Consider the following 25,119-nt stretch of genomic DNA (forward strand, 5'->3'; position numbering starts at 1 on the left):
CGGAAAGCGGTCCCTTCCTGTTGTCGTGGTTACCACAGCAGATACTGTCGTGAAAGTATCGTGAGTTCTGTTTGTTTGTTAAATACTGGACATTTATTATTACGGAATTATAATATTAATACGTATGTTCATTTAAAATGATTACGTTGTGTTATTATTTAATAGTTTGAAAGAATGCATAATTTGAATTCCATGGATTTTAAGGAAGCTATTCTTCGTCAAACTGCAGTTCAGTATATGAATCTTCGTGTTTCTTACACATTAAATTACATCCTGTTGGTGTGGACAAGTTACTACACTATTTTTGACCAACTCTATATCTGTAACAAAAGCTGGACATGCACTATTGCCTTTGGGGGATGCAGGTTTTCCAGTAAAGGTTTTACTCAGGACATGGTTGAACAGCAAACGTGACAGTACAAGACAAGCCAGAACAAATCTAATAATGAAAAAAACGTTTTGGGCATTAGTCTCAATTACATTCAAGTTAAGATTTCAAACAATTGACCGAATAAAATGTAAACAACATAAAATATTTTGTTGCGATATCTGAATAGCCGTGTGATGTTCTCAATCAAAAAATGTTTGAAAAATATCTTCAAAATATCATTAAAATATATTTCCTTCAGAGCCAGTTAAAACATGCAGAGATAGAGAGAGTTTTATTGACAAATTGAAACTATAAATATACAGGCATTTCCTGTTGTTTCCTGTTTTCTCGAGCAGCTGTTGTAAATTCGACCTAGTGTTGTTCATAAGGAGTGGTAGATTTTTACAGATTGAAATGAGGTTGACTAATGATAAATCATGCCATAAGTGTTTCTAGGACGTGTGCATCAAGGTGTTTTTTTTACTGTAAGTGTAAATTAAATATAGAATGGCATCAACTTATTACATTTGGAAACATTGAGTGAACGTCAGGGTGTATCAGGTACTCAGATCTGCTTTGGTATTCTGACTTTGTCTCTGCATGTTTGTTAAAGGGGTACGTTGTGTAAAAGCTGAGTTTCAGGTCAGCCGGAATAACTCCGAATCATAAACTGGAACAACTCAGAATCATAAGCTTGCTGTAACATTGATTTTGTATATCAAGATTCAGGATTATGAGTGAAGTAAAGTAAATAGACCGTTTCACAATTTCAGCAGGTTAACACCAAGTGACAAATCAGTGGCGAGAAACAGTGATTATTTTAAATTTGCCTCAGGACTGAGCAAATTTAAAATGAAATGCATGGAAATACATTATAAAGCATATTATAAAGAAACATCATTTTGCACTGGAAATCTAGCTCTGAGAACCGAGTTACTGTTTAATGGAGTTTTTGTCTGTATCGGTTTTTGGTGTGCCAGCAGAATCTGTTGATGTGGACAATACCAAAAAGACAAAGATACCCGTCCCTGATCTCTGACCTTCCCTGCTTCCCTTTGCTTGACTGAATTTAACTCAATAGCGTGTAAAATAATTTCTTTTTCAGATTTTTTCTTCCTTTTGGTGAGACTTTGCATTCTTTAAAATTCTTTAGTCCACAATTATAAATCATTCTGTGAAACAATTAATCTCAAGCTTCATTCAACAAGCCTGACAAAGCCGCATTTGTCCTAGAACTAAGCCTGGGCTATCGGACAAAAGAGATGCTTACATTGGGATTGTATTTTATTTCTCATTCGTAATTTTAAACAGATCTCTCCTCCCATCCATTTACTTTCATCTCTTTAATTCAGTTTCATGAAATAATTTTTATTTGTGTTTTCTAGCAACGATTAAAGTCACAGTGGCAGACTCATCTGATGAGATGGAGATCAATGGACTGCATGCACTGCACAAACACACCAGACCAACTAGAGGTCATGACATTTTCCTGCCTTATTGTCTCTCCGGGTTACAGAGGGTTTGTGACCCATACTGTTCTGTAAAGTGACCCTACAAGAATGCAACCTCGTTGAGGCCTTTCCTTTCCTCACATGATTCCAGCTAAAACCTAGCTCCACACTATTTAAAACATATTAATGTGTATGATTGAATGGTAAATGGTTAATCCAAGTTTACAAAACAATAATTATCCTGTTTGTAATCTACAGCACTTTGTAGAGCAGCGCATATGCAATGTTGGACACACCTCAAGTTTTCCACAAATAATTTATATCATGAGCAGAGAGCTCAAAAGATGAGCAGTGCTGGTAGTCCCCGTGTCCACTTCTCTTCTGTGCTAATAAAATACAACCAATGGGGACAAATTTAGAAGAACAATGTGACGGTATATATTTTCTTAAGGACTATGCCGATGACTGCTGTAGTCATAAAGCCATAGAAGTTTGAACTCAACATTATTTCCTTATTCCAGATTATATTGAGAGGCTGTGAATGGGAATGCTTAATATACTATATTATTATAATAATAATTTTATATATAATAATTTAAGTGGGCTTATGCAATATGTGCCCTAAAGCAAAGTTAAACAATCATTTTCTTCTATATAACATTTGGATAAAAAGCGACCTGTGTGTAATAGTTTTCTTAATAAATCTTATTATTCTTTTATATTGCTTTCTTCATAATTTTCATTTTCTAAATGATTGCCATTTCTCTTAATTCTCTTGATTATTGTGTATGAATCTACCACCGTGCTGTTAATTTTTCATTTTATATCAGACTTTCTCTCTGCTCATTATCAAATCAGTCTCATGAATATGATCTTCTGATTTAGTCTTTTATATTCAGTGTTAAGTCTGTTATGATAATGGAAGAGGTCCCAGAGGAGAGCAGTAGACCCCTCAGTGTATGAGGATGATGAATGTTTGATGAGATTTCATGGTGTAGGCCTTTTTTAAAGATGGCACATGATGTAGCGCTGATAGACACTAGGGTTTTCTCTGCCGGCCCCCTGTAGAACAGCAATGACACCCCATCTGCTAAACACTCGGAAGCATTACTCACACAGACTCACATATACACACTCATTAGATCACAGTCTAGTAGTGTAAGTTGTGTAAGGCATGTGAAAAATATTAAATTGCATTTCGATTGTTATATGTCCAGTCCTGCTACTCCATTATGCAAAAACAAAACGCCCGACAGTGGTAAACCGCAGTTTTCCATCTCAGAGCACTTTATTTGTCTCACTTGCCAATGCACCCTTGTCTCTAAGTAAGTCATTTTATTACTATTAATTCATAACTTACATTCAATGATTCCCTGTGCACATGTAAAATGGACCCTCTACGGACACAGGGTGAGAATAAATTGAGGATATGTCTATTGGGAATATGAAGGAATAGAGAAGGACAACACAGGACAGTATGTGCGTGAGAGAAAAGGAGAACGACACACACAGAAAAGGAGAGAGTGATGCAGAATGGAGGAGAGGGACCGTCTGGTCCCTGGGAGGACTGTCTGGAATTGTGAATTGATTAATGCAAGGCAGATCCATTAGATAATGAAGTCTGTCTGGTGAACGGTGCATTCTGTAGAGCAATTACTTCACCTCTATCATGCATCATTTGACTTTGTACCTGAGCAAGATTGCAGGCTCTTGCATCATTGATATTATGTATTTGTTTTAATCTGTATTATTCAATTATTGCTGTTCGGTATTGCAGGCTATTCCAGGTTGACGTCAGTTTGAATGAGTTAGTCGTCACTGTGCCCATAAATGTCACTTTTACATTGCCATTAAATACTTTACACATTCATCTAACAAAAACAATCCAAGGTTTTTATTTAGTACAATTGCTAAACTAACAAACAAACAGACTTCAGATGACCTGGCTATTCCGTCGCACCTTGGTAGCAATGAATTCATGACATTTTTTACAGAGAAAATCGACAACATAGTTAAAACCTAACCTCCATTTGTGTCCGATGAATTGGTATCAACCAACACCCCAAAAGAAAAGCTACAGTGTTTTTCACCTATAAAACAGGAAGATTTAATTAAACTTATTGCAACACCCAAACCGATAACATGGTTATTAGACCTATTCAAACTAAATTATTAGAAGAGTTACAACCTGTTGCAATTGAGCCCATTTATAACATTATCAACTCGTCAATTAATATAGGCCATGTCCCAGGACCCTTTAAGCTGGCTGTCATCAAGCCTCTTATCAAAAAACAAACTAAGACCCCAATGAACTTGGAAGCTATAGACCGATTTCAAATCTCCCGTACTTAATAGAATATTGGAAAAAGTAGTGTCCACTCAATTGTGCTCTTTCCTACAAAATAATGACATTCACATAAAATTTCAGCCTGGCTTTAGACCGCATCATAGCACTGAAACTGCGCTCTTTAAAATTACAAATGACCTTCTTATCAGATAAAGGTAACATTTCACTTCTAGTCCTGCTTGACCTTAGTGCTGCTTTCGATACTGTACACCATAAAATAGTTTTAGATTGTTTACACAATTATAACGGTATTCAGGGACAGGCACTACAATGGTTCAGATCGAATTTATCAGACAGATATCAATTTGTCCATTTAAATGGGGAATCGTCAAATCTAACTCAAGTAAATTACGGATTACCTCAGGGATCGGCTTTAGGACCCTTGCTTTTCTCCATATACATGCTGCCCCTCACAAAAACCATCTTCTTCCACCTTAGAAATGTTCCCAAATTATGAAATATTCTATGTGTTGTTGATGCAGAAAAACGTATTCATGCATTTGTGACCCCAAGACACAGAGCTTCTATCACATTACAACCAATCACGCTCTCTAAGATCTCAAAACTCAGGACTTTTGATAACACCTAGAATAACTAAATCCACCAAAGGGGGTCGAGCTTTCTCATACACATAAACTCTGGAATAGCCTTCCTGCAACTATTTTAGTGTCAGACACACTCTCCAAATTGAAATCTAAATTAAAGACACATCTTTTCAGCCAAGCTTTCACTTATGCATAGTTAATGAAAGGCAACTACGCTAATTATTCTCTTTCTGCCTCCGCCCATCCCGAGGTAGGGTGAGATTCTGCCAGGACCAGATGAACGTCATACGCCCATCCCCATATATAAATAGTGTAATTTCATTTTGTGTAACCATTTTGTATAAAACACATCAATTATTTTTATACCTATAAAACTAAAAGCTATATTCTTTTTATACCTTTTATTATGATGAAATGGATGGCCTCATACTGCCCCCTGCTGCCATTAATCATTTCATGGGATGAGAGAAAAAAACCCTGTACGAGCTGATGGCTGGTATAAGTTTTGTATTTATTAACCTCCACACATGCAGACAAGCAAACAGACATTATTTACGTAGAACGAATACTGTTTAAATTTTACAGTACAATAAGAGCCATTTTTAAGTACAAAAAGGTGTAATAAGAACACAAAACATATTCTTTACTCACCCTCTTGTCATTTCAAACCTGTATGAAATGTATTTCTTTCTTCTGCAGAACACAAAATAAGATATTTAGTTGTTCTGTAGTTATTGGTCCCCATTCACTTTCACTGGTTTTGTGTCTATACAATAGAAGTAAATGGGGGCCAGTGCTGTTCGGTTACAAACTTTATTCAAAACATCATCTTTTGAGTTCTGCGGAATAGAGAAAGTCATAAAGTTTAGGAGTAAGAGTAAATGATGACAGAATATTAATTTTGGGGTGAACATTAACAATGGTATCTTGGTAGGTTTCATTATATTCTGTGAAGTTACCATTTCGATAAATACGAAGATTATTAACTATCAGCACGGGATGTATCAAAGTTTCATGGTGTTGGAAACTGTAATTTATGGAAGTACACAAAAACTATATCTGGGTTTATTTTGGGACATTTTATTGTGATTGACTATTTTGATTTGTCTCTTCTAAAATGCATATAAATTGCTATTTATTCAAATGATTGTTGCTGCCCTCTGCTGCTGAACACTGCTCTAATGTTATATTGTCAGGCAAGTCGTGCTGCTGCAGGGACAAGTAACATCTGAGGCTGCACTTTCTATGGTGGCCGCTAGGTGTCACTGCGCTGCAACAGAAGAAAACACATGCAAACACAAAAAAACACAAGCAAATTCAGAAAGCATCTTCATTAGTTTGGCAACACATGCACTGCAAATACTCGAAACACAAACAAACACAGAAACGCGCTGCAAACTGCACAGACGACAACGGAAGTGTTTCTGGGGGACCGCAAAAACCGATGCACCTGATTGGGACGGGTTTCACTTTGACTGTTCAAATTCGTTAGTGGAGTTGTAGAGAATTTGCAGCGCGTTTCTGTGTTTGTTTGTGTTGCGAGTATTTGCAAGGCATGTGTCGCCAAACTAATGTAGATGCTTTCTGAATTTATTTGTTTTTTTGTGTTTGCATGTGTTTTCTTCTGTTGCAGCGCAGCGATACCTAGCGGCCACCGTAGTAATAAACCTTTAAAAAACTAAGTATTGGGTGGAAACATTTTTCGGTCCTCAAAAACTATGGTCCTTGGGACTCCGGTTCTGTAGGCGGTGCTTGAAATAGGGTCCTAGAAGTGTGGTCCCAGAAGTGCAGGTCCTTGGAATTGTGGCATCCAGTAGTGCAGTCGGATAATTTTGACAGGGACCTCCTATGTACTGTATATCATTGTATAGACCAAGCCACAGAGCTAATGCCAAACATATTATTATAACTGTCACTAAACATGAATACATTCTTAAGACTTAAAATGATACACCAATTGTCAAACCACACAGGAACCACACAGCCAAAAATAATTCTTCAAAGGCATCTTTATTTATTTTTATTCTATGAATGCACATAATTATTTCACAGAACAAATAGTTGGACATCAATGTATGTCAAAAATGAATGAAGCTATTTCTTGGTGTACAATCCCTTTAAATGAATACTCCCTGAGACGCCCAGCTGGTGTCATGAGAAATAGCATCTAGACCCCCCCTGGGTCACAAACAGTGTTCATTATTTATGCTGTGCTATCCCGATACCAAATGGCCAAGAATAAGAAATAGCTATAGGAATCTGATGTTGTGTATCAACCTCAGTGTATTCCTCAGGCTACTGATGAGCTTTGAGCAGCTTTAGGATTAAGAGTGTATTATGAGAAGGGAGGGATGGAGCAGCAAGCATACTGCCAGAGAGCTGGGGCGGGGAGAATTGCATCGGCGCAGAAATAATAGTGCATGTGAATTAGCCAAAGTGGATGCGGCGGCGTCACTGACAGGCACAGAGTAAAAGTGAGAGAGTGAATGACAGAGAGAGACCGGAGCAACACGCATGTGTGAGGAGCGGAGGAGAGGCACGGGTGCTGTATTGACTTCAGGCATTCTCATGCCGTACATTTTGCTTCTCTAACCGTACACACACGGGCACGGAGTCACCACACGCATCTGCAGAGACACACATAGACGCCGATTTAGTGGACTTGCGGTCATGGCAGAGATAGGTGAGTGGCTAAAACCTCTTCCCTTTAATCCTCTCTCTTCTTTTGCATTGATCCAAACAGCTACATAATGTGACTGCTGTGAGTTTAACTGGTGAAAAACAGGACGCTGAACATTCACACCATCTTCTCCACATGCCTTTTCTATAAAGGTCACTGTTTTATAGGTTGTATGCAATGGAATTGAGGTTATTCTCCCAGGTGGGCTAAACCCTCATTGTCAGAGGTGTATCCTCCATGCGTGGTTGTTTAGAACGGCATGCTGGGAGCCTTACACCCTGAGTTAATGAGAGCCCCAGGGTATCCTCAACCCCGCCCAGCTCTCATACGCACTGCTGCTTTTTTCCCCTGCCCTTTACTCTTATGTGTAATGTTGGAGAAGGCTAATATAAGAAAAAGAGTGTGGGGAAAGAGTGGTATGGTTGTATGTGATATCCCCCCTCTGTCTATTTTTTCACTCTGCTTACCAGGGATTATCAAGCAGATTACTTGGAGTGATTACTCTTGTTTCCTCCAGTGCTCAGAGACTGTCTATCATACCTTGAAAAAAACAGTGATGAATAATTTAGGGATGTATAGACACTCTTAAAAATAAAGGTGCTTCACAGTGCCATAGAAGAACCTTTTTTGTCCAAATGGTTCAATAAAGAATCTTTACGTCTGAACTCTGAAGAACGTTTATGTTTCACAAAAGGGTTTTATTACGGTGAAAAAAAGCTTCTGCAGATTATAGGAAGGTAAGAAAGAGATGGTTCTTTAAAGAACCTTTGACTGAATGGTGGAACCAAAAATGGTTCTTCTATGGCATTGAAGAACCTTTTAAGGAGTGTTTTATAATTGAAGTGTCAATGACGGTTAATGATAAGTCTGTGATGGTTGTCATCTGCCTTTGTTTAGAAAAAATATCTGTGATTGATGAAGTACAATTTCATTGTAAACGTTTGTATAGCCTTGGTTTTATATACCAACACATTGTTAAACTATGTTTACTGAAGCGAAAACCTTTTTAATTGGAGGTTACCATGATTCTTTCGATTTTTTTGTTCAAAGTAAAACCATGACTTATTTTTGTAAGGATCCAACAGAAATTATACATCATACAGGTCAATGTTCTTCTTTGAGAGACTATACACTTTACTAGACCTGTCTAATTAGGATTGGGTCTTTACATTTCTTTACTAAAAGAAAAAGCAAATCACCAACACGCTTTGTCTTGGATGTTGGATCCCACCACAAGACACTGGTTTACATGCTAGGAGGGTTTAGTTATCTTATTTAACAAGGCTTCTTTAGTCAGCCAACCTTATTCTTCAATAAGGTACCATGCTGGCAACCATCCCAATATTATGACAATTCATAACTATTTTACCAGGTGGCTAATTCGCATGATTTGTGTGATCTCATTTGTACATATTTCATATGGTGTGCTTTCACTCCAGTGATGGAGAGGATAAGGGGTGGAGTTAGAGGTGGAGCTTCATTATTTCTTTTTTTTAATCAGTAGTAACTATACATTTTTGTAAGATTTTATTCATACAAATTAATTTGCAAAAGCCACCTCACAAAATAGTTTTTAATGTATTGCTTATTTCTAATATTTGTACATTTTTGTAAACTTCATACAAGTTTATATGCAAAAGCCACATCGTTTTTTAAAAGGGATACTCGGACTCCACCCCAAAATAAAAATTCTCTCATGATTTACTCCCCCCAAACCTTGGTATTTGTTCTATTGATAACAAAGAAAGATATTTCGAAAAATGTTAGCAGCTGACTAACAACTTGAGGGTGAGTAAATGAACACGGAAAGGTTTTAAATGAATTGCTTTTACCTTATTTATTGCTTTTTTCGAATAAACGTTTCATTTTTGTACTATTCACTTCACACACATTTATTTGCAAAAGTATGCACTCCTAAGATAAGACTGGACCAGCTATGACTACGCCAATCCATAGACCACGTCCAAACTATAAGTAAACAGCATAAACAAGTCTGAAACAACAACTGAAACAGGTCTTTATCTCAGTATCATACAACAGAGATGGTAATGACTCATCATGAAAATAGCCTTGAGACTGCATTACTTCTGCTTGTTGCTTTAAATGTTGCTGATTCAGTATGATGGCGTTTCAGAGGCTCTCAGTGAAGCCCTGAAGGGACTCAGTGTCAGCACAGAGCTGGTGGAGGAGGAGCTCAAGCCTCATCTGGACGTTCTGCTGAATCTCCTGTTGGAGAAGAGTGAGTGTTTACATTAAACTCACCAATTATTTCTTCAATTCCCTGTGTGTGTTTCGTTATCTGTGTATCTGCAACCCCCAATACCGCTCTCACAAGCTTTTTACAGCTGTGTTCACATGTGACAGTGACATAGTGTAGCTGTCAGAGTTCCCGCTGAGTCGGGGCGTCATTTAACACCGCACTCATGATGCGCTCCTGTGTGAGCTGCTATCTGCCTCTGTTTCCTTCAAGTAGTGCGTGTGTGGGAGTATGTGGGAAGACAATCCAATGTGGGCGGCAGCAAAGGGTCAGTTTATCCACCTGCTACCAGATTGGGGCACAAGTAGGAGAGAAGTAATCCTCATTTATATTTGAGAGGGAGGGTAGGTGAGAAAGGTTTAATGTCATTACTCCATCTCTCCTTTTTCTCCATTTCGCTTCCCATGATTTGCTCATTCTTGCCACCACCACAAATTACTTTCCACCAGCTGGCCTTTCTTGGCACTGTGTGCTTTCAGATTGCAGATGCATCTAAAATTGGAAAGCAGCCCCCACAAAAGAACACAAAGTCGGTGTTACCATGGTAGCTAGTCTTCCTCTGACAGCTTGACCTGCCACGTTGGCCCTTGTGGATGTCATGAGGAGAACATTCTTCAATGACAGATTTCCTCCTGCTATAGGATCTATGGAGGATCTGTGTCTCTGTTAATGAAGACACTCATGTGAGCCGATCACCGAGGGCTTGCTGTCAGAGCATTTTAAGCAACAGGATGAGAGATTGTGTTCATAGACAGAACAAGTTTATTAAAATAAAATGATCCAAAGCTTTCTTTCTATCTCCAGAGAAAGGAATGGCAGAGAAAATCGTTTCTAGTGGTGTTCTGCCCATACTGGCTCAGGTCCTGAGGAAGAAGAGTCCTCTCGCCTCTCAGGTTACCCTGTTGGTAGCAGAGATTGCCAGGGAAGGTAAAACAGATTTACTGTCTTGCACAATGAAAGTGAATGCACCTTACAAAAATATGGTATATAAATTGAACAAAAATGTCCAAATTGAATGAGTGGTTTCCTGTTGGTTTGTGTGTTAGCTGGTGTGAGGGAGCATTGTATTCAAGCAGGACTGGTGTCAGCATTAGTGCCTTTATTGAACAGTTCAGACCAGGAGCAGTTGCTGCACGCGGGCCGAGCGATCGGACGCATCTGCTTTGAAAACTGTGAGTAATACTTTTACTGTCTGTTACTTCTTCCAGCCAAATCAGTCAAAGATTCTGTTAAAAGAAACTTTCTTTTTCATATTTAAAAAATCGAAGAAACCCCGTAACAAAGAAGTTCATCAGATGTTCAAAGCTCTTTATGACACCGCATGGTCCAACTGGTTTGTCTATTTAATTGTGTACCACCTTTATTTTACTCTAAATTCACAATGAAATACATCTAGTTTGAATCTTTAATCTAAATAACTCAACACACCAATGCTATACTTCGAACATTTTTTACTTACCTATTCGAATTTCACTTTTAAATTGTTTAACCTGATGTTTGAAAAGTAGCCAAAAGCATCTGACATTGGAATTAAAGATTCTATTTATTTTAATATGCTATTTACATATTCTTATTCTCTGAAAAACTTATTAACATTATGGACATTGTGTTTATTTACATTTTGAAAACGAAAAGGTTTTAACTATACAAATGGAATGGCAAAACTTTTTAATATTGTAATATTAAAATATCTCAGTATCAGTTTAATTTATCAAAACTGTTCTGTATTCAGATATAGCATTATAATTTTTTGCCGGTACTTGATTATGGAGAGGCAACTACTACACATTTGTATTCCTTAGACACTCTTTATCATGGTGCTAATAGATTCATAACAACTTGTCATTTTAAAACTCATCATTGCAAATTGTATAGAGTCTGTCTGTCTGTGTTTTTACCTTTTTCTTGTTTTTACAGGTATAATTTTAATTGTTTTGCTTATAGTCAATAAGTCTCATGTGCTTTGTAACGATGAAAATTGTGAAAAGCAGTATATGAATGAAGTTGAGTTGAGTATGTTGGCCTTCATTGTTGATATTCAGGCTAGAGCACTGGTACTTGTTTGTTTACAAATCTATCCTGGGACTTGCCATTATATCTTAGCTCTTTTATGAACCAACAAATTGAGGCTTGTTATTTTTTAAGTTCACAGAACTGGCATATTGTGTCAGTGCCATTTGTACGAACAAATCTGGGAAGACGATATTTTCGGTTCCCTTTCTGTCGGTCTCTCGACGTTGTGTCGAGAACGACAGATGGGGTTCGCCCTTGAGAACCAATCAACTCTGACTACTATAGAAAAGGCCAATGAAATTTGGCGAATGCAATTTGCATGCTGGGCTCCGCCCCCGGAAATCCGGTATAAAAGGAGGCCGGCGTGCAGCATTCACTTACCTTTTGTTCTTCAGAGCCATCGCTCATGAGTACAACTCAGGATTCAATCCTCTACAACTACACGCTGGTGCTACGACGTGTTACAGCGGATCGTCCCTTCCTGCAGCGACCTTCCCCTGGGCGTCTCGGCGGTTCCGGAGGTGTTAGAGATTTTTTCTAAAAGTCCTTTTCAGGACTGACTGAGCATTCTCCAGCGCGGCATGTCCCGCTGTTCTCTTGGGTGCGGCACCCTCATCGAGGAGGGGGATGGACACGATCGCTGCATTAGGTGTCTGGGCGTCCAGCACACTGAAGCAGCGTTCGTTGACACATCTGCCTGCACTGCGGGCAGATTGTCATTCAGAAGTTGCGGTCACGGGTGGCTGTCTTCCTACGGGAACCAGCCACCATTTCGTCTGCTACCCGGGCTGTGACATCTGTGGCTACGGCCCCGATGACCACCCACGTTAGCAGCGTTAGTGATACGGGGAACTCTGCGAACGTAAACCCGCCAGCCAAGTGCTCACGGGCCGATCGCACCCCGATTCGCTCTTCTGAACGTTCCCCAACCGGCGGTGGCATACCGTCCGGATCCTCACGCACACACTCGGAAACGATGTGTGACGTAGATGAGATGTCGCTCGCAGCATCGGAGGGAGACTGGCATCCGACTCTGCCGAATCCAAACTCCACCCCCAGCGGTCGAGTTCAGGAGGAAGCAGAAGTGATGTCATCCGTGCTAACCCGGGGATACGTGGTTCCCGAGGTCGGTGCGCGGTGCAAACCGCGCCCACCCCGGGTGCCATGTTTTTCCCGGAGGTGCATGAGGAGCTGTGTAAAACTTGGAACGCTCCACTCACGGACCGTTCCAGTGAAACCAGCTCCGGCTCCCTTACTTCCCTCGATGGTGAGGCAGCCAAGGACTGCGTCGAGATCCCCCGGGTGGAATGTCCGCCTGCGGTGCACCTGTGCCGCGGACGGCTACCACCTGGGGGGGGATCGACCACTCCTACCGTCCAAAGCACGTAAGACTTCGGCATCACTGGTGTCGAAAGCTTGCGAGGTTGCGGGCCAGGCTGCCTCCTCTCTCTATGCCTTGGCCATCCTGCAGGTCCGCCAGGCCAGGGCGTTGAGAGGGCTCCACGAGGGTAAGGCCGACCCGGGTATAATGCAGGATCTCCGTGCCACCGCTGACAGCGCTCTACGGGCGACTAAGGCGGCGGCACGGGCCCTGGGTCGGACGATGTCCACGGTAGTGGTCCAGGAGAGACACCCCCGGCTATACCTTGTGCAGAAGAGTGACAGCAAGGAAGTCCGCTTTCTTGATGCACTCATCTCGCAGGGTGGGTTGTTGGTAACACCGTCGAGGACTGCGCTCAGCAGTTTTTTGACGGCGAAGCAGACAGTGGCAATTAACCACATTTTTTTCACGCCGCGACTCGGCCGCCTACAGGCCTCCGAGATCTCACGTGACGTCTGCTTCCCTGCAACCCAGGACCCTTTCGACATCGGCTCCGGTTCCTGTGCCCCCACAGGCGGCACCCCGGAAGCAGAGGTCGAGGGGGAAACCTCCACCCCGTCAGCAACCTCCTCGCGAGAAGGGACACTGACGGGAAGACCCCAGGGAGAACAACATCGGGCCCGAACCTTCACAGCCACGGCTCTGATCGGTCGGTACGGGACGACTCCTGCCTCGTCACCAAAGCCGGGCCCTTGTTAGGGCTTGGCTCCCACTTACTCACTGAGTTTTCTGTTCTCCCCGGGTTTACTTGCAGCCGATCGCACACTCCACTGGACTGTGCTCGGCGAACCGACCTCACACCCTGGCGAGGCGTGAGGTCGTACACATACGACAGCCGTCACCACTCTCAAACCGACAGTGCGTGCCGTTGTCCCGCCAGGCAGGTAAGCAGGCGGAGCAAAAACCTTCCCTCCGGGGACTCCCCGCGACATGGTTAGCTCTGCCAGCCGACGAACCACCCCCCGTGGGAATGATGAAGCAGACCGTCCCCTTGGTCACCCTGTCACAGTCCCTGGGAGCTCGAGAGCTGCCCACACTGTCTCGCTGGCTAATGAGGGCGGTCCGTCTTGGTTACTCGATCCAGTTCGCCAGAGACTCACCCAAGTTTCGGGGCATCATCTCTCCCTCTGTCAGAGGCAGGGACGCCTCCGTACTTCGGGTAGAGGTCACCACCCTTCTGGCAAAACAGGCATCGAGTTCGTCCCTCAAAACCAAGATGTTCAGTGGGTCACCACCCGCACTTCATCGTTCCCAAGAAAGACGGCGGGTTGCCCCCAAAGGCTGCGTACCCTGAACAGAGCACCTTCACAAGCTGCCATTCAGGGTGCTCTCACAGAGGCGCGTCCTGACATCTATGAGGTGTCAGGATTGGTTCGTGGCAATCGACCTGAAGGACGCTTACTTTCATGTCTCGATCCTCCTCGACACCGGCCGTTCCCACGGTTCGCGTGCGAGAGGCGGGCATATCAGTACAGAGTCCTCCCTTTCGGTCTGTCCCTGACCGCCCTTTCTCCCTGAGAGGAGGAAGGCGAGCGGGTACTAAACTATCTCAGCGACTGGCCTATCTTGGCACACTCGCGAGATCTGTTATGTACACAAAGGGACCTGGTGCTCCGGCACCTAGGTCGATTGGGACTCCAGGTCAACCAAGAGAGGGGCAAGCTCTCCCCAGTGCAGAGCATCCTCTTTCTCGGTATGGAACTCAACTCTGTCACCATGTCGGCACACCTGTCCGCAGTTGTGCCCAACCAGTGTTGAACTGTCTGAAATGAACATTTTAGGCAGACAGCGGTCCCCCTGAAACAATTCAGAGGCTCCTGGGACACATGGCGTCCTCGCGGGCTAATACCCCTCGAGTTGATGCACATGACACCGCTCCAACACTGGTTTCAGAGTCGAGTTCCGAGGAGAGCGTGGCACACCGGCAGCAGGCGCATGGTGATGCCGCCCTGCTGCCGACGCACCATAACCCCTAGTCTTTATGACTTTCTCGACGGACTCAGGTCCCTCTGAGCAGGTTATGAGGCAGGTCGTGGTGACGACTGAAGTCTCCCTGCAGGGGTGCGGTGTAGTGTGCAACGGGCACGCAGGTGGGGTGTTGGACGAACCCCCGCCTGCGCTGGCATATCAATTGCCAAGAGTTGTGGGCTATGCTACTTGCACTGAGCAGGCTACGGCCTCTCGTGCGAGACATACACGTGCTGTTCCGAGGACAGCACTATAGCTGTAGCGAATACAGATCGTCAGGGTGGCGTTCGCACACAGCAGCTAAACACAACTTGCTCGACGCCTCCTCCGGTGGAGTCAACAGGTGACTCGTTCCCTGCAGGCCACACACCCCGGGCAAACTGAACTAGACAGCCGACGTGCTTTCTCGCCAGTTTATGCCTCGTGGAGAGTGGCGACTCCACCCCCGTGCAGTCCAGCTCATTTGGAGGCTGTTCGGGTAGGCCCAGGTAAAACCTGTTCACCTCCCGTAACACCACCATTTGCCCGCTTGATAGTCCCTGCCCTCGGCACGGATATCCTTGCGCACAGCTGGCCGCGGGATGGGCGGAAGCACACCTTCCCCCCCGGAGCCTTCTTGTACAGACTCTGTGCAAGGTCAGGGAGCAGGAGCACCAAGTGTTATTGGTTACACCACACCGGTCTAACCGCACTTGGCCTCAGAGCCGATGCTCTGGACAGCGACTCCCCCTGAACCATTCCCCTGACAGAGGACCTGCTCTCTCAGGGGAAGGACACGTTCTGGCATCCCAGATCAGACCTCTGGAACACCCATGTCTGGTCTCTAGACGGGACGAGAAGATCCTAAGATGGCTACTCCCCCTATACGGCTGAGACCATCACCCAGGCTAGGGCCCCATCTACTAGGCGGTTACACGCCTCTAGACGGTGCCTCTTCTCGTCCTGGTGTCTTTCTCAACGAGAAAGACCCACTGAGGTGCTTGATCAGGATTGTGTTCCCCTCCTCACGAGACTGGAGACTAACATCTCCCTTCCACACTGAAAGTGTATGTAGTCGCTATTGCCACTCATCACGACTCAGTCGGTGGAAAGTTTCTAGGGCAACACGACCTGGTCACCAGGTTCCTAAGCAGCGAGAGGGCGGAATCCGCCTCATCTCCGCTCCATACCCTCTTGGGACCCTAAGTGGTCCTGGGGAGCCTCAGGGCCCCCCAAAGAGCCCCTCGGAGGTTCCGATCTTCCTCATAGAGTAAGACGGCCCTCCTGACGGCGCTCACTTCCTTCAAGAGGGTAGGGGACCACAGAGCATCCTCCGTGTCCCTGGATTGCCTTAAACTCGGCCCTGGAAACTCTCACGTTATCTTGAGACCCAGGCCCGGGTGCGTGCCCAAGAAGTTCCCACTACTCCCTCCGGGGCCAAGTGGTGAACTTGCAGGCGCTCCCCATAGGGGAGGAAGACCCAACCCGATTAGTGTTGTGTCCAGTACGTATTGGACCGCACGCAGAGCTCTGAAGCTCTGACCAGCTCCGTGTCTGTTGGAGGACAGCAGAAGGGGAAGGCTGTCTCCAAACAGAGGCTGGCGCACTGGGTCGTGGACGCCGTTACGACGGCATTCCGATCTCAGAATCTCCCATGCCCATTGGCAGTGAGGGCTCACTCCACACGGAGTTTAGCCACCTCCTGGACACTGGCAGAAGCGCCTCTCTAGCAGACATCTGTAGAGCTGCGGGTTGGGCTATGCCCAAACACCTTCGCAAGGGTTAACAACCTTCGCGTAAACCCGGTGTCAGCCCACGTCCTGCGTGGCGACATGTAGGACTGGCATCCGGGGGGGCGTATGCCTGCGAAAGCACCTTTCCACCCTCTAACAGGTTGGGTCAGTGTGCTATTTACCTTTTCTTCTTACCCGAACACATCGCTAAGAAACTGGTACCTCACCAGCCTCCCTTCTTACCCAGACACTGGTTAAGAATAGGCATTCCATCCATCACCAAACAAGCACCCCCTGGGGGCTGGCTGGGCAGAGCAGCCTTCCCCCTTAGGCCGGGATACCATGTGAGCTATCACAGATAGCTCTAACCGGACCTAGTGCTACCGGACGTCTGTAACACCCCCTCCGTGGGCTGTTCCGTCTGATGTATCCTCATGAGAATGGTTCCCACTCCTGGTAACCCATGAGCTTCCCCAGGTGGGCCTCCACCTCGCGGTTAACTACTCAGTCCGCACGTTCCATGCGTTCTCCTCCAAGGACGAGACCATACCTATATCCACCATATTCCTCCCCACGGGTAGGAGGTGGCCTCTGTAGCGCTTCTCTGATTAAGAGTCGCGCTTACCCGGTGTAAACTGATCTGGACGGCCTCTCGCCTATAGAGAGCTAAGGCCCCGTCCGTGAAAGTTACCGGTCAGGGCTGTACCCATCTTTCTCCAAGAAAGCTCTGGAACCCCCCGACCACCACACTGGAAGGTTACAGTCTCACGAAAGCTTCGAGATGACACGCCCAGGCTTGTTACCGTCGCTTCGCTAGAGATTGTGACGCGATACAGCGTTGTGGCGTTTTCCATAGGCAACCCCATCTGTCGTTCTCGACACAACGTCGAGAGACCGACAGAAAGGGAACGTCTTGGTTACGTATGTAACCTCAGTTCCCTGATGGAGGGAACGAGACGTTGTGTCCCTTATGCCACGAACACGTATCGTATTCTGCTGCAGTTTGAGAGGTCTCAGGCTCTTCAGAACAAAGGTAAGTGAATGCTGCACGCCGGCCTCCTTTTATACCGGATTTCCGGGGGCGGAGCCCAGCATGCAAATTGCATTCGCCAAATTTCATTGGCCTTTTCTATAGTAGTCAGAGTTGATTGGTTCTCAAGGGCGAACCCCATCTGTCGTTCTCGACACAACGTCTCGTTCCCTCCATCAGGGAACTGAGGTTACATACGTAACCAAGACGTTTGCTGCCTTAAACGATAGGAAAGTTTTACAAAATGATTTGAAACTCCAGGACTTGGTATCAATGTGTACTATTAAATCTTTGACCTGTGAGCGGTTGAAGGAAGATTCAAGTTGTAGATGTTTTTGAACTTGTATAGATAATGTGCTATGTCTTGAAAGGTCGTCATTTTGTGAGTTTCTATTGCTGCATGTCTTGGCCAGGACACTTCTAAAAACTTGGAAAGTTTTATTTTTCCTGGTTTAATAAAGGAATGTAATAATTCCAAGGCAATGATATGAATACATGTAAATGTCCTTGTGGTCTTCTCTATTCATGTTCTCACATCTTCTATTGCTCTTGATGCCAATCTTATTCTTTCTGTAAGTCCCTATACGCCCATTCACACTCCCCATGTGTCTCTCTATCCATCTCTCAGCCGTTCAGCAAACTCAGCTGGTAGAGAATGGAGTCATCCCCAGGCTGGTGATCATAATGCAGCAGTATCCTGAGAATGACCCACTGGTAAACGTCAGCCTGCTGGCCCTTTGCAACCTTGCTGATGTGGGTAAGGCAAATGTAAAGACAATATGGACAATGCCACCCCACTTCATTCTGTCTAGCCTGTTTGGTTTCTTTACATGAGAAAATATTTTCTCATAATTGCTCTGGTAATCGTTAACCATGGCTCAAAAAGTCTGTCATGAAAAGGGGTATTCTGATGCAAAATCCAGTGCAGTCAGAGTTTGTTTATGTTTGAACAGATGCTGCCCGAGAAGCACTGGCAGATGTGGGTGTAGCAGAGGTTTTGACTTATCAGCTGAAACGGGCACCAGATGCAGAACGTCGACATCTCATACTGGAAGTTCTCGGATCACTAGGAGAAAGTGGTAAGATGTATCCAAACCGTGCATGGACTTAGCTTTCACATAATCATTCGTATGGCGCCCCTTGTTAAAATGTCATCCTCCTTGGGCCTTAGTCACTGATGATGAACTTATAATGTACTCATGTGTCCTCGCACATGCATGTGTTTTAGATACTCTGAAACTGCAGTTTGTGGAGTCAGGCGTGCCCGAGGCTCTCTCTGAAATGATTCGAACCCTTCAGGGCGGCTCTGACACACACGACCTCTGCAGCATCAAAGTGGCTTCAAACCTCATAGTGACCCTCCTACTGGGAGGTACGTCTCTCTCAATGACTACTATGTCACTATGGGAATTTATATTGCAAGCAAGACATTTACTAAATGTGACCCTGTACCACAATACAAGTCATAAAAGTCAATTTAGTGAAATTGAGCTAAATAAATAAGCTTTCCGTTGATGTATGAGATGAAATTACTTTGTAAGGGTATGGCAATATTTGGCCGAGATACAACCTGGAATCTGAAGGTGCGGAAAAAATATATGAGAGAATCGCCTAAAACGTTGTCCATCAGAGGCGCTGTAGCAGGCCGTTGCTAAGAAGAAACAGTTTTAACGCTCTCTATTGGCGTAAAGCTGTAATGACTTTGAAGGCGAAAGTGGAAATTCTAGCTTTACATAAACTTGAGTGGGTAATTCCCAAAGAGTAGGCAGCAGTGATAGTTAATAGGAGTTTTTCTTGCCATAGCATAGTTGTTCAAATTTTTGCTGTGTCGTCTCAGAAAAATAAAGTTTTGATATATTAACGGAAGGGAATTTACAACATGATCTTTGAACTTAATACCCTAATGATTTGGGCATAGAAGAAAAATAGATAATTTTGACATATGATAGAATTGGTTTTGTGGTCCAGGGTCACAAATAAAAATGTCTACTAATTGAGGTTATTATGAACTATAAAACTCTGTGTTTGTCTACAGATGAATCAATGCAAAAGTGTTTTGGGGAAGGGACAGGGAGAATCTACCAAGATGTTCTCTTCTGGCTGCAGTCCAGTAACACTGAGCTGCAGTTGTCAGGAGCTTTGGCCATTGCTAATTTTGCCAGAAATGGTAAGGTTATGAATATGGATGCTTTTTGAAATGCACAAACTGATTATTCTCTTTAGTTTGCCTATTATAGAAATTACCTTAAAAAGTTTTCTCTTCTTTTAGACAGCAACTGTGTGAAGATGTTGGAACTGGGGGTTGTTCCTTATATTCTGGACCTGTTGGAGCAGCATGTAACAGAGGGAGATGTTTCTGTACAGCATGCAGGCCTTAGTGCACTTAGAAACCTTGCCATTCCAGGTTATACTTTTTTGTTCTTTTTGTTTTGATTCAATAATCATTTTGGAATACTACTATATTTTAGAAGCCCTTTAAAGCACTTTTCTTTAAAAGCCACAATTTGGACACTGATCCCAGTATGGGATTCTGGTTTTACATTTATGCATTTGGCAGACGTTTTTATCAAAAGCGACTTGCATTGAAAAAAAAACATTTTATCAGTATGTATGCTCATTGGTATCACCAATGACCCATTGCTAATGCAGTGGTTCCCCAATAGGGCTACAGAATTGGTGAGAAGGACAGCTTAGCTAGCAAGACTTCCTTCATATCAAACCATATCTGCCTAGACAACCATGGATGTTGATGCTGGTCTATGATGGTCTATTCATTGGGTTTCTTTACAATAACACATAGTCTTAGTTTTTAGTTAGATCTGTTATTTTGGTTTCTCTGTTTTTCTTATTTAGCCTCTAATAAGGTCCGTATGTTGGAAGATGGGGTCACGGAGAGGATCAGGACACTTTTGCGCTCCGACATGCCTCCCGTCCAGTTTAAACTGCTGGGCACTTTGCGCATGATGGTGGACGGCCAAGGTAATGAGTGTATAAAACAACATTGGTGTGTATTGCTGCATCACATGGAGAAGACTAGTTTGGTGTTTATCCATCAGTAGGCGCAGTAAAAACTGTTAAAAAAATGATGTTGATGACAACATACTTTGTTATGAAAAAGATTGCATTGACATGCAGAAGTAAAACTATGGCAAGACAAGTAAATGTCTGAAGACTGGATAATCATATCAGCACGGTAAATGTGTTTGTGGAACAGCACTGTCTATTGTACAGGACTATCAAATAAGATTATCATTTTGCTCATGTTCCTAGCGGCAAAAAAAGGACATTCGGTTGGCAGTTGAAGAGGAGGACACAAAACAGACAAGCTGTAATTTTTAGACAAAAGCATTGCTTAACTATACAATTACCTGCCAAATGACTATGATGTCCAATGAATTAACATTTCTCCTCTACAACTTTGGGTATATAGAGGCTGTAATTTTCAACCCCTCACTGCAGTTTGTTATTTTAGTGTGAGCTCTGAGACACCACAGTGTACAAACAAAAGACCAGCAGCAACTTTGTCAGAGTAAATTACTGCCTATACGTATTTCACTTGCCGAAGGTGATCTGAGTATCTAAAGACAGAGTAAACAAACTGCAGTGTTACTATAGTATCTCTAATGCGTTTCATCTGGATTCTATTGTTTATACTTCTTTGCCGTTTTTTTCTCTGTCATCATTTGTTCTTTCTTCTTTTCTTAGAGGAAGCAGCTTCAGTGTTAGGGAAGGACGAGATTCTGTTAGCACGGGTCATGGAGTGGTGTGATGCTAAAGATCACGCTGGTGTCAGGGGTGAGGCCAACCGTCTTTTAGCGGCTCTCATACGACACAGCCGAAACCCGGTGAGTATTAAAGAGACACACAAAGAGGTCTATTCTGTAATGCATACATGATATAAATGAAGTCGTCATACTTGACTGAAGTCATTCATTAAAACGTTCCCATCTGATGTCTTTCAGGAAGTCATCCAGACTGTTATTAAAGTAGATGGAATTCAACATCTCATCTCAATGGCAATCAGTGAGCATGTCATCATGCAGAATGAAGCTTTAGTGGCTCTAGCCATTGCCTCTGCTATAGACATTGGTAAGATTACATGAAGAATTGTAAATTCACATGACTTGTTTGGCATTCGACTGGTGTAATATGACCTGTAGCTATGTCTTTCAAATGTTTACCATCAAAGCACAATTAAAACAGGTAACTTTTAGATGATGCGTGCACGATGCCATAAAAAAAGTGTTCACATATAAAGTTCAACCACGCCTCACATATATTACACCATTAATCTCTTGCCAAAAGTTAATCAACCTAAAATAGTACTTTCACCTTAAAAAGATTGATAATATGTCTGGAATTCCATTCAGTTCTAACGTGTAAGTGGGTTTTGTTCTCAGAGGCTGTCCAGGAACCGTTTCGGGATGCTGATCTCCTGCCCACCTTGCAAAAGATGCTAGATGATCCTGTTGTGGCCGTGGAGGTCAAGTTTAGTGCTTTAGGCCTCATCTGCAGCCTTGCCAACTCTGGTAAGTACAAGACATTTTGGAAAGGAGAAAGACTTAAGTCAATATTATGTCAACTACAGTAACAAATAAATATTATTAGTCCAGAAGTCAAATGCTGTTATTGAATGATACTGTATTTTATAGTTTAGAAAGTCAGTAGAGAGGGAATCTTTTCTATGGCCTTTGCTAAAATAGTCCCAATGGTTAAAAAAATTAAAATGGTTTAATATAGTCTCTAACCAGAAATGTCATTAGTATCATTAGTTAATGTATTAAATTACATCTTTAACAGTACATTTTTAGTTTATTTGTATAATGAAATGTGCCTTTCTCTCATACAGGCATGTTACGGGAGCAGATAACCTCTCTAAACCTGAGGGACACTCTGTCCAAACTGTCTGCTCACACCAGCACAAAGCTCGCAAAGCAGGCCGACACAGTGATGGCTGTTCTTTCAGAGACTGGCTAGACTTTACAAACGATTACACGTCATAGCATTACAGACTTCTTTCACAGACATCATTTCTGACATGTATGATCACCGCAAAGAGTGCTAAACACACATACACATACATGGCTACTTCATCTAGCAATGCATGTAGTCAAACCAAAGCAATACATATTTAGATGTGATTTCATCATCCAAAGTAAGAGGTCAGCTTGTCCACGATAGAATATCTAATTTGTTGACAGCTGTCACCTGTATCATTCATCAAACTGCAGTAATGAACCCGTGGCTCTCTAAAACAAGTTTAAAATCTGCTATAGCAGAAGCAACTCTGTAAATAGAATGGGTTTCTCATCTGTTTAGCAATATACAGTGGCAAATTACTTAGTAAATATACTAAATAACTGCACACAAACATGCAATTAATAATGATAATGTCCATGGACTTCCATTAACAGCTCTAGCGAAGCTGCTGTATGTATCTATGACTTTACTGTCTAAATCTCAATATCAATTCAACAAACATTTAACTATATCATCTGTATTAATGTACCACACTACTTTTAATGCGAGTCGTGTTAATATTTGTCTTGTAATTTCTTTTGTCATTATCATGGCTGAATCAATATGTCAAGTTATGACAAATGTAAAAAATAACGGTTGGAAAAGAGTGAATATATCTTGGGTTGCAATGTCTATTTTCATATCATAGCCAGCCTTACTTTCGTTTTTTTGGGCAGGGCTTTTTGATGCAAATTCTTTGATCATGTTGATCATTTACTACGAGTTAGCACAAAATACTTCATAATCTCTGTATCGTGAAAGCAATAGCAAAAAACATATTTCAAGAAAAGTTCTTGAGCTTCCCAAGTTTAAATGAAGAAAGTCTATCTAACAAGTGTTGTGGAAATGCTGTTGTTGTGTTTGGATCAATGTACAGGTATGACCTAAAAATCTAACTCAATTACTTTCAAGGCCAGACCTCAAAATGTAGTGATTATTGTGTCAGGGAAAGTAACGCTGTGCTTAAATAAAGCTTGAATTATTTATATTTATACACAGTGTTCCTCAGAGAGTCAAAATGACTGCCTTTTCTGACATGAGCTGAATTTTGCTCTTGCTCTGATGGTGTTCAGTCGTGGCAGATAGAACGCAGCTTAACATAGAAACAAAGATAACCTTCATGATTTAAAAAGGCACTTCAGAGTCACAGCACAATCTCCTTGGTAGCTGCTATGCTTGTGGATGTTAAATAACTATTTTAAAGATATAGACTATTTTTGTGTGTAAATTGTACGGTTTACCAGAAAAGCTTGTTTCTGGCAATAAAGTAAAAGTATGGCAGACGATTTCTGGTTTGGTATATTGTGATGTTCATGCTCTCTGTGTGGGATAAATTTATATTTATCATCAATACACTGTAACAAGAAAATTATCAGTACATTTTCCTTTATTTTACAGTCACTTCTGTTAATGCGTAAATGCAATTTAATGCAGTACAGAATATAAAATACAGGTAAAACAACTGTAAAAATGAATACTGAAATGTCCTTCATATTAATACAGTATATCGTGCCCTATTTTTATGAATTTGTTAATGTAGGTCACAAAACCAGAAAAATTGTCTTAGAAATTACCACTAGATGGAGACAATAGAAACACTACTGAAACCAAAAGTGAGGTTCTGTTGAAGTATGGTTATCCTCCACATGCAAGATATCATTGACAAATGTTTATTCGTTATACTAATGATTGTTTGCAAAAGACATACAATGGCCTTAGTGAGCTAAATCTTCATTATATGACAGGCTTGAAAATTTGTCCAACAATCATTGTAATTATTGCTTTCATCTGCAATTTGATTTCATCCCAGTTTATGTCTACAATACAATTATTTGTTATTCATGGTAACCAAATATTTGAATAAACTCATGTAATGAAGTCTTTGCTTGTGTTTTCTCTAAAGCACCGTCAATTGATTGTTTAATCGGTGATGAGATTACAGTCACCCAGGTAAACTGACACTCCCAGAGACCCATCAAAGGGACAGACACCTGAGACAGCCATCCTTTACTCATAACCTTGTCAGGTCAGACTGTTGATTTTATGAGATATCTGAAGGGACCATTATACTGTTATGGTTTTGTGTACACATTTGCAATAAGCAAAAGGTTGGCATATTTTGCAAAAGCTGTGCCAAGTGAAACATATGTAGTGTCTCCACAGGTCAAGAGCATCTACAGCTCTTCACAACACACAAGCCAGCTTGTGTTCCAACAAACAGTCATGACCTAAACTCTCTCTCGTATGGTTGAATTTTCCGAAGACACGCAAGCATGAATCTGGCGTCCTTCATTCTTTCCGTCAACAAAGCACCTGAACAGTACCAGATCACAATCATGACGTTAG

The 25,119-nt window shown here is 42.5% G+C and overlaps 1 protein-coding gene across 1 annotated transcript; it reads left to right on the plus strand.

Moving 5' to 3' along the window:
• Positions 1 to 7,151: 7,151 nt before the first annotated feature.
• si:dkey-191g9.5 (rap1 GTPase-GDP dissociation stimulator 1-B) lies at positions 7,152 to 24,651 on the plus strand. The gene is made up of 14 exons (XM_056760442.1): positions 7,152 to 7,396; positions 9,528 to 9,632; positions 10,455 to 10,577; positions 10,697 to 10,822; positions 18,383 to 18,511; positions 18,708 to 18,833; positions 18,983 to 19,126; positions 19,790 to 19,921; positions 20,024 to 20,158; positions 20,608 to 20,733; positions 21,460 to 21,599; positions 21,717 to 21,843; positions 22,155 to 22,283; positions 22,604 to 24,651. Exons 1-14 carry the CDS (start codon positions 7,384 to 7,386, stop codon positions 22,729 to 22,731), a joined length of 1,683 nt encoding a protein of 560 aa, XP_056616420.1. The 5' UTR covers positions 7,152 to 7,383; the 3' UTR covers positions 22,732 to 24,651.
• The last annotated feature ends 468 nt before the right edge of the window (positions 24,652 to 25,119 follow it).

The sequence above is a fragment of the Triplophysa dalaica genome, chromosome 11 (genome assembly GCF_015846415.1).
Source record: "Triplophysa dalaica isolate WHDGS20190420 chromosome 11, ASM1584641v1, whole genome shotgun sequence".
Taxonomy (NCBI): Eukaryota; Metazoa; Chordata; class Actinopteri; order Cypriniformes; family Nemacheilidae; genus Triplophysa; species Triplophysa dalaica.